This window comes from Carex rostrata, chromosome 9 (assembly GCF_964058835.1).
Source record: "Carex rostrata chromosome 9, lpCarRost1.2, whole genome shotgun sequence".
Lineage (NCBI taxonomy): Eukaryota > Viridiplantae > Streptophyta > Magnoliopsida > Poales > Cyperaceae > Carex > Carex rostrata.
Genome location: NC_135926.1, coordinates 11270569 through 11281825, shown reverse-complemented (window position 1 = coordinate 11281825; position 11257 = coordinate 11270569). Strand labels below are relative to the sequence as shown.

The 11257-nt window shown below is 32.8% G+C and overlaps 1 protein-coding gene across 1 annotated transcript; it reads right to left on the bottom strand.

Annotated features, from left to right (window-relative positions):
* Positions 1 to 1169: 1169 nt before the first annotated feature.
* PP5.2 (protein phosphatase 5.2) lies at positions 1170 to 9939 on the bottom strand. The gene is made up of 13 exons (XM_078308860.1): positions 9700 to 9939; positions 9148 to 9277; positions 8041 to 8210; positions 7543 to 7614; positions 6731 to 6881; positions 5886 to 5994; positions 5544 to 5661; positions 4728 to 4875; positions 4061 to 4309; positions 3467 to 3592; positions 2945 to 3045; positions 2409 to 2483; positions 1170 to 1486 (listed from the first exon to the last, which is right to left on the bottom strand). The coding sequence occupies exons 2-13, from the start codon at positions 9221 to 9223 to the stop codon at positions 1427 to 1429; spliced, it is 1455 nt and encodes a 484-aa protein (XP_078164986.1). The 5' UTR covers positions 9224 to 9277; positions 9700 to 9939; the 3' UTR covers positions 1170 to 1426.
* Positions 9940 to 11257: the final 1318 nt, after the last annotated feature.

The window sequence follows — 11257 nt, the reverse complement described above, 5'->3', positions numbered from 1 at the left end:
ATCATTTCATTAGAATATGAACGTCTTATTAAAGTTTTTCTTGGACCGTACCGTGCCTTTTTTTGTAAAGGTATTATCGTCTTTCTGCCACATATTTTAATAACAAGAGAGACAATTTAGATAAGGATCTCGTATCTTCCAAAAAGGTAAAACACATCATCTTCAAAAATAAAAATATTAATTTTTACTCTTTGTTACAAATTGGTTACTCACATTTAATTTGCGACCATCATTGAACTTTATATCTGTTTTAATTAAATCACTCTGTTGCTATTTTTATCTAAAACACTATTATAATATAGCATAGATTCCACTAAAATCAAATTGATATATTTTAACTATATATAAAGTGACGAATTATATATGAGAATTGGATTATAACATGGCATAGATTCTACTAAAATCAAATTGATATATTTAAACTAGATATAAAGTGACGAATTATATATGTGAATTGGATACAGATATGGCATAGATTCCACTAAAATCAAATTGATATATTTAAACTAGATATGAAGTGACGAATTATATATGTGAATTGGATTATAATATGACATAGATTCCACTAAAATCAAATTGATGTATTTAAACTAGATATAAAGTGACGAATTATATATGCGAATTGGATGCTGCACCATATTTAGTTAGTATTCTAAACAAAAATAGTAAAAAAAAAATTAATTGGAAATAAAAAAGTTCAATGACTCAAAGATAAATCAAACTTGATAATCAATTTGTAACAAAAAGAGACAAAATGAGCTCTGAAGAAATTTACCCATATATTAAAACAGCTTTTTAAACGTTTTTTTTCGCAATATTAAGTCATCACAAGAGTTACCTTAAAAGGTGACAACTGATTCAATTTATGATTTACTGTTAAAACTCTAAAATGTCCTAACAATTTACTAAATCTTGGCAAAAACCAAAAAACAAATATCACGATTCACGAGTAGTATATATATACAAAAAAAAAAAAAAAAAAAAAATCAATGGACGGAACAAAAAATTCTTGTCAACTTTTACACAATACAAGTTGAGAAAACACAGCCTATAACTGAGGCAATGAAATACATTCTTACTGAACACCCATTATAGGATAATCTCATGAATAGGCCTTACTGCACCAGTGCACCCACTTCCTCATTCACAAAATTACCAAAACAGAAATATTTTGCATGTGTTGCTCTAAATTTAAAGAGCAATTTTGCCCAAGTCAACAAAATGTTTTACCCATCAAGTTAACATCAATAAATAATTTAACAGACCATGTAGCACAACTCAACAACACAAGAATAGCACAAATTAACATGAAACTACAAAGATCAAAATCATTGGCTCATCCTCAAAAATTATATGCCTACTAGATATGAGCCAATAAGCTTACCTTTTTCTTTTGCCCTATCAAATAACAAACATCTATGTTTAATCATTGAAACATCCTCAGGAAGTTGCTTGCATATGCCATTGGCTTCACATCCGGATGTGGCTGAAAATTGGTTTAACATTATTAACTTTTTTGTTCTATTAACATACTTGGAGCTTATTTGAAGATTTGGGAAAATTTAAGGCTTAATTTGGCACAGTTATTAACTTCAGACTTCAATGAACGATTAAGAGGACAGATGCATATTACATACACACAATATGGTGCTAACGAATACTAGCCATACTAAATATCTACTACAAACCAACTTCCCCCACGTTGACATGTCGACTCTGTACCACAACAGAAACATTTTTGACATGTTGACAGGACCCAGCCCGGTTTAGACAGACCTGCCAGGTTAATTTTTTCTGGTGTACAAGTCATCATATATCTCAACCCATTTGCAGGTCAAGCCAGGTCGATAGCAGAGAGATAAGGGTCAAGAATCAACATGCCCAGGTTTAGATTTGATTCAAAGATTTTATTTAATTTAAGGACCATGATCAAATAATTTTCACTCAGTAGAAAGATACCAACAAAGTCCAATCTCAGACTAACTATCCAAGCAATATTTGACCTGTTATGAGTCAAATCGACAGAATAAAGTTACCAGCACTCTAGAGGGGAGAGTATGACACGAGAGAAAACTACACAAAGTCAAAACTATGTAAAATGAGACGTAAATTTGACCCCCATAATGGGTAACTGCTGGAATGAAGATCAAAGCAAGAAAAATGACCAAATTTTCCCAGAAACATTTTTCCTAACTCAAGTACTGAACAATATTGCTTAAAGTTGCATCATATCTGGTTAGATAAATTTTAGTGCCAGCTTGGGCTCAGAATTAGGTCTGAGCAGGTTTAGGTAGGTTGACCATTTAACAGGAACATATATCAAAAGAATTTGGCTGTCATTTGCAAGGAAGAGAAAAGGAACTAATTAAGTGTGTAAACACCTAAAGAGCAAGAATAAAGATATATACCACAGCAGAGAAGGTCTTGATATCAGGCTTCAACTCTGGAGCTGTTAAACGAATGTAGGCACCCTTGTTGCCCATCTGTAATTATAAAAGATAGATAGATATTAGGATAGTAGCAACCAATGACTGACATGCAGGATATTCGTACTGTCGGACTGCTGATATTGCACCATCATCAGTTTAATCAATAGTACTTGATTTATAATGAATAGCATGGACTGATAAATGGTTCCTCTTGGTATTTACTATTTCCACTTAAATTAATAATTTTCAATCTCTCAAGGGAATTTTAGGTAAGAAAGATAACAGAAGCTTGGATGAGGTTAACTCCTTTCTGCATATGTATAGTATAGAAAATACTACAAGCTTGGGTATTAAATCCTAGCCTCCTAGGGAAATTCCTACTGGTGATGTTGTCATACTTGTGTTTGTGATGGAGGCAAATTTTATACACATCACATGTAGATTTTGTGTGCCAACTAATACAGTTATTGCATTTTGTGGTTCAATTTATTTTACAAGTAGATTCACAATGATACCTGATCACAATAATTGGGGGCAGAGAAAACAGTGATAAGTTTTCCATCATGCTCTATCTCATACCCTTCATCTTTAACTTCATGCGATCTTACCACAAGACCTATATTAACAAATGACAGGAAAAAAATCAAAATCATAATTAACTATTTACATTGACCCAAAAAAAATTTGGACGTCTAATCCAAGTTGGGTAATGTACTCATTAATTCAAACATATTCAGTACTTCATGTCTTTTCTTTTAATTAATTGAGTTGAGGTTTTGTGCAAGAACCATGCTTTGAGGCCTAAACATTAAGACATAGCAGTGGAAAAGGTAAAAAACCTAATTCTTGGAAACATTTACATAGATGGCATCTTGTCAGTTACATCACCTGGGAACATCATCATAATTTAATTTCAAAAATACTTCTAAATAGAGAAGCTAATTGAGGTAGTTTTCTAGTACAGGCCAAAGTTTTCCACTTTTCCCACACTAATTTTCACCAGACAAGCTAAATTGCTAGGGATAACAGTTACTGACTGAGATTATTGTCTTCTAGAAATCGTTTGGTGACATCAGCACCAAAGGAAAGACCAACACCACGTTTACTGGGGCCTCGGCCAAGCTGAGGCTGAGGATCGCTCCATAATATCTCGCACATTAACCCTGAGCGAGAAAAACACGAATAAGATGTTAGCCAAATTTAAGGTTAGCAAACCAAAATTAAAAGACATCATCCATAAATTAACAAATATTTCATACGCCAAATTTTACCGCCCTTTATTTTGTTACTTTGTTTTTAATTCTATCGTGTTACTTCACTATATAGTGATTTTTTAATACTCCTATTGATTAACATCTAATGTTAAAATGTTAATTTATGAGAGCATTTATCACCATCATTACATATTGGATAAATACATTAGATGGTTCTTGGATTAAGCTACAAGCTTTAATTAGTGAGTAGATAACAAGATATAACTTGGTCAAATCACCCCGAACTGCAACGGAGATGCTTTTTATTTAAAAATTGCAATGACAGTTTGGCTTGTAACAAGACAAAACAAATTTATTAAACACAAAGGAGAGTGGAAGTTATTACAAAAGAAAGGAGGATTAATATAATTTGGTCACCTTCCTCTGGAGGCTCGCAGAAGCGGTCAATGGCACGAATTTCATCGAGTTTGACACCATCTGTGCTGAAAAGGCCACCGTGCACCACAAACACCTTACCATTGATCACATGAGCCAGTGGTAGGCAGCAAAATACCTCGGCAAACAGATCAACAAAGGTGTCGGTCAACTTTGACCGAACCTCCCCCTCAAACCCATATATCTTATTCATCCCTCTGCTCTCATGGTTACCACGAGCCAGAAACATAGCTGCCCAAAATTAATGATCAATAAATAAAGGTATATTACAAATTATAACACTCTGCTAAAACAAATAAGTTAAATTTAACCAAAAGGCAGGTTAAATTGGGATAAAAAAAATGTTGGGACCATGTAACAGTTGTTTGCATATAAGAAACAACTTATAACAAGAAGGTTAATCAATGTTAGAAAAAGGTACGATAAAGGATTTTTTATTTTTTTCATTCCCCTTGCTCATTCAGGTGTTCTCCCAATTATTGAATCACCAAGTGTCACTGAAATTATATGACTGGGTCAGTTTTGGTAAATTGTTAGCATTACCAAGCTCAGCAACAAACATCCATTCTGGCCTGAAACAGCAAACAAACAAAAATACATACACAAATAAATGAACCAATAAATAAACAGAACGAAAAAAAGATGGTACCATTTGGATACAAGCACTTGAAAGCAAAAAGTGTGAGAATCACTTCAACAGAGAAAGAGCCTCTATCCACAAAATCGCCATTGAATAAATAGGGGTTCTCTTCTGACGGCAACCCATTCAGCTCAAATATGTTTACCAGATCATAATACTAAAACATTGAATAACCAAATGTCAGAACTTTTGATGATCCACAAATATCTGTCACAATGACAATAATGAGTAATTTCATATAACCTTGCCTAATATCTCGATAGGCGTAGTTGTATGTGATGGTATTTAACAGTATAATGCAACATAACAAGAAATATCAGTGTCCTTAGGTAAATGGGATATTACAACTGTTCCTTCACTTCTCCTTCATTCAAGAAGAAAGAGTGATCTGGTTATCCTTTGAAGAAAACTGGAGAAGCTGCAGGATACATATAAACTATATATGCACCGTATCATTTCCTATCAGGTGGTATGAGATTTCCACAAACAATAACACTTAATGCGCTTATGTTATGATAAGTAGAATGGAGAGAGAAGGAAATAATTCGTCCCATGAGAGAAAGGCAATAGAAACTAATGAAATATAATTAATCAGGTTACATACGGTGCCATTAATCATCAATAAAGTATTTAACATTAGATTAAAATACCAGTCTTATCAGATAATCATTCAAACCTTGTGTATTACACCTAAACTCAGTTTAAAAATCAGTTGTGCGACTAAATAATATAAAGCCAAGGAAAAGACATGCACAAAATGCATCAATTAGCAGTGCATAGAAACAGTGAATATGAAGGATAGGACTTTCGGAATAAATAGCTAACCTGCCCATGTACATCACCACATATTGTAAAATGATGGCCATCTGGGACAGTGACATCGACAAGCGAAGGCGTAGACTTTAGCAAATCTCTGGCTTGTAAAACTACCTGATACGCATACCTATGAAACCAGGAAGCACAAACTAAATTCACAAATGCACAACCAAACGGTATTCTACAGAGTGGCAGCATCAGTTTATGAGATTTTTATTCTTTGGTAGCTATACCCTCAGCTGTAATTTTAGTTAGATATTAACCAAAACTTTATTTTGAAATGCTCCAACAGCACTGCATCTGTCAGAATTGATGCCAAGCAGTGATACTCATAGCAAATTCCCAATGTACCTCTTGTGAATGCATTTTTGCTTCTTAAAGTCCTCCATCATGTGCTTCACAAAATCCAATGTCACCGTGTCGCCCTCTATTCTGGCCCCAGTGTACTGTGCATCTACCTCTGTCAAATTAAAATAAATAAATAAATATGAGTGCAGTCAAAAATAGAAACAATAAAGTAAAATTATATAAGACAAGTAACAAGCTATGTTACCCAGATATGGCTCTTTTGCCACCGCCCCTTCATAAATTATGCATCTAATAAGGACACGCATTACGATATGTGTCAGATATGCCTGCTGGCTTATTAAATATTAGATTATTTAGTTTCCAGCCGTTATGACTTATGAACGTGCCTTGATAAACATATCCGCACGGGCAAGACAACACAGAATTAAATGTTAAGTTCCTTGAAATTCTTTTTAATTTGCTGAACATATTTCCAGCCAATCACTTTTACCGAACCTAAAAAAATTTGCATGAATTAAATATGAGTTTTTAGGCATTCTCTAAGCATGCATTTTCTAATATTCAGAAAATAAATATACGCATGAAAAAATAACCTTCTGTTTTAAACCATATTAATGATAATAATAATAACAGGAATAATAAAAATTAATAATAATACATACAAAAAATAATGTTTCTTAGGATTTCAAAAATTGCACATCACCAAATTCACGTCACATAACACTTCAATACTTATATATGTACCATGCAACATAAGGACAAGAAAATTCCTACAAAAATATAGAAGCATCCTATCCTAGGATTCCAACCAATTGTGTACCTCAATATCCTAATGTATCAGATATAATATTCGTATCTCTATCCATGCAATAGGGGTAAGGAATTACCTATGCATTTGTAATCAATGGTATCAGCGACAGAGCGTCTTTCAAAATCTTGCGCGGAAATGGCCTCTTCAAATCTAATTTTCTGTACTGCTTTCTCGCACTCCTTCAGCTTTTTGCTAGCATCTGGATCATTTGGGGAGAGCCTTTTCACCTGTCCCAAATTAAGGAAGGAAACAGAGTGAGATTCACAGTTTCTACTACCCGTAGGCATGGAAAAACACCACGCTAATGCACTGCATCCTGATGGCCTGATCTGAAAAATGGAGGTTCTTAAAAGGAAATAGCACTCGAGTTCCTAAAAAGACAGAGGAGATTGTGCAGAGGTGGGCACACACTAAAAGTGAAGAATGACGAAGGCACAGGGATTTTTCAAAAAGTACTCTTTTAAGTTTTTTAATCACCTTTGCTTGTTAAATATATTAAAACTCCTCGAAATTAAAAGGAATGATCCAAATAAATAGACACCAAATCTAGCTCAAAACAAATTGTTTCCTATCTAAAAAAAAACCGGTTAAATTAAAATTATATTTTTTATTTATAACTTATTAGGTACCACAACATTACTACAGCTGACGAACTGCTAGGTCTTGGAACTACGATTGGGTTTCATTTCTAGTCTACCCCAACTTGTTTGGGACTAAAGGCTTGGTTGTTGTAGTATACTTTTTAAACTGAAATATGATACTTATACTTTTTAAACTGAGATATGATACCCATATATACAACACAAAATAGACCAAAAGAGGGACCAAACAAAAACCAACTTCCACTGCCCAATAATAATATTTTTGTTAAAACACATAAAAGTCAACCTGTTGGAAATCTTTCAAAGCCTCCTTAAACTTTCCCATTGCAAGATATGCGGCACCTCGCCTATAATAGCCCTGCCAAAAAATATGGAATTAAATTCAATTCACATGGTTGGTTCAAGTAGGAGAGGTGCAGCCGCCAATTAAAAGGTCAACATTATGAAAGTTTAGAGGTAGCAGATCAGCACATTACACATGAATTAGATCAGGTGAAATTGGTTTGATTCATGTACTCTTGTCCGAGCAGTACATTTCCAAGTTTAAACAGTTCCAGTCTCAGGTCACTTGGTAGCCTATAATTTTGTTACAAATTATTTGCAGGACTAACCTTGAATTTATTGTTGGTTGTTATTTTACAAATACCGGAAAGGGCCAATCAATAACAGCAAAATATCAGACAAGTCAGGGGCATTTACAATTATAATATATAGTACAGTTTGTAATAACAGAGAAAGAAAAGTATAGATGCATAAATTGAGTAACTTTCGGCCTCAATCTAACCTTAGAGTAACGAGGATCAAGTTCAATAGCCTTGGTAGCATCACTAATTGCACTGCCATACTCCTCGAGTTTTGTGTGGGCAAATGCCCGGTTGGCCCAATAAACCGCGTTCGACCCATTAAGCTCTATTGCTTCACTGTACAGCTCTATTGCTTGAGAAAACTTGTTCGCTATAAATTAAATTTAAGTTAGGATAGATATACAGGATCAAAAAAGTAAATAGTATTATTTTCATCATTCTGATTGGAACATGTGTACCTCAACGAACCAGCAAACCCAACTTCTCTCAATAAGACCTTAGTCTTCAATTTAACCAAACTTGTAAATCTAACCCTCAATTCTTGAACTCACTCGATTTTAAGTTTACCATAGTTTTTTTTTTTTAAATTGAGCTAAGCAGAACTAATTACCATTTTGTGACACTAAAAGAGCTTTGTATACAGCTTACCAATTTTTAGTTCCCGTAAACCAATTACATAGATCTGAAGCCATATTGGTACTGAACCAATCAGGCTCACTAATACAAATACAGCTGACATATACTGTAAAAAAATTGTTATGCAACTTAACAAGTATTTCTTTATCTTTGGGTCAAATAATTTTTTAAAACTATACATTCTACACTGAAGCTTTAGAACAATACTAATATAACAAAACAAAACAAAAATAATCTATAAAAGAAAAGGAAAAGGAAAAGGAAATGAGCAATGGACTGCCCACTCGTCTTAAAGGAGAAATCATTAAAATTGCAACAAGAAATGACTGTTTTACCGATAATTCCATTTGCAGTGATTAGAATATATTATTTAAGGTTAATCAGATCTTGAACCCTCGCCACCAATTTCCTACTAAATAATCTGTTATGACAACCTTTTTATATTTGAATACAGTTGATTGTAGTAAATGAGGTTTTTTCTATAGGACAAGTTCATTTATTTTTGTTAACACGTACAAAAATGATGGTGTGGCATTTTTCTCAGTTTTAAAAAACCAGAGCCACGCATTTTAAAACTTGATGAATCAATACGAAAGATTTGGTAAAACTAGCAGGACCACTTATGAAATTAACAAAAAGAGAAAAACCACAAATAAAAGCATGGTGCGCACCTTTGAAAGCCTCATTTGCTGCAGCTTTTAGCTCCTCAGCGCGTTTCAGGTTCGTGGTTTCATCTGTTCCGCTCATTTTGTGATCAGGTCCAAATTTTTGCACAATTTATTTCAACGCCGCTTAATTTACCTGTAATTGGAAGAAGCATCCATTAGAGCACGGGACTGGCAAATTTTCTGATGTGAAAACAAATTGAAATGATAATTGCAACTTTGCATAGTTCTTCTAATCACAAATTTCAATTGATCTTTCAATATTATTAGGCAACGCCTTGTGTTTACACCTCCATTCACATCTTTAGCAGCCTCAGTTTCCACAACTAGCTAAAAATTAGCTATTAATTGAAATATCACAAAACCATGATTATCAAAATTCATTCTCTGAAGCAAAACAGAGATTTTACCCATTGTTCGTTACTACCATGGTTTTGGAAAATCTAACAGTAGCCACGATCCAATTATTGGGCAATTTTCCAAACCCTAAACCCTAAAAGCGTTTTGGTCAAGGGAAGAATAACCCTTGAATCGGAACTAGGAAGAGAAGAGACTCACCTTATGTCCAAGCAACACCGATTATACTTGCTAGTAGTTGTTTGTGAGTGAGTAAGTGATTCTTCAGATTTGATTTATTTTACCGATTCAATTCTTCGGAAAGCCGCAAAGGGGATGTGATCGACTGATAGATAAGCAGAAGAAGAGATATTTGGGGATAGCCGATAGTTACTTAATAGGAGAAAGAAAGAACAAGGGTTTAGGGTGGGATCCGACGGCTAACAAATAGCTTGTTTGTTAGGTCGGTTAGTACTTACAACTTTTTTTTAAAATTTTAGGGTTGTTGATAATAGTTCAGGATTGTCTAAATAATTTGGTATGTTTGATTGTAAAATAAAAATAGTTAGAATAGTATTTTTGTCATTTTTTTATTATAATAGTTAAATTTAACTTTATGTATTAATAGATTATTATAATAAGGCAAAAGAGTTGAATTCATTATTCTAGCTATTTAACTTCATCCAGACAAAAAACAAGCTATTCTGAATAAATCTTGTTCTAAAAATAATATATTCTTACTTCAACCAAACAAATCCTTTGTTTCGGAATAGACATGTATACTCTGCGTGTACGATCTTTGATGTGCCATGTGTCTAATTTATTTTTTTTGTGACACATTAAAAATTTATGACATATATGAAAATTTGTGTGTAGTAGTAAAAAATAATATTTTCTAAATAACTAGCTATACTATAGCTATATATAATTTTTTGGACCATAAAAACTAAGCTATGAGATAAAAGTGCGCTAATTTAGTTATGACCACTATAGCTGTCATAGTTGACCGTTATTATCGTTACACGCTATGCTACGTGGGATTTTTTTTTTTTTGCGATTTACATGGACTTTTGTCTGTTATGATAAGTATGTTAAACCGAATTATGTGCTTCTGTTCCTATTTGTGATTTAGTCTCTTATTTTATATTAGAAAATATTCAAATATTAATTATTTCTTTTGTTTGCTCTTCGTTTAGTATTCACTTGTGAAATTATTGATGTTCGTTTCATTGAAAACATATTTGATTATTATAATATATAAAATGTTCAAATAAGTATACTGACTTCATTTCACTTATAAAATTAATTGCTCTTCATATATTATAATATGTAATACTATGAAGTGTGAACTATTTAATTATGTTATCTTGTAGATTCTTTTTCTTTTCTTCTTATTAGCATGATTGAAAAATGTATAGATTTAAATTAGTTGTTATTTAGTTGGTACTCCAAACCTCAAATATTGATCATGTTGATAATCAGTAGAAATATAGAATATAAATTTTGAAAGAAAAAAAATACTATGTGCAATAACTTTCGTTATAGCTACACTATTCACAATAGCTTTTTTTTTATCTCCTCGCTATGCTGCTATAATCGCTATTTAGAACCTTGAAAAATATACTAATAGTTTTTGACAATTTCTATTAATCAAAATAAATATGAATATATAAAATTTTAATGCGTCGTACAATATAAATTATGTATAAATTTTAATATGTGTACGGTACAGCTACCTTTTCGAACCTTTAAGCGATAGCTCATGGGTGATGTTTCTCAT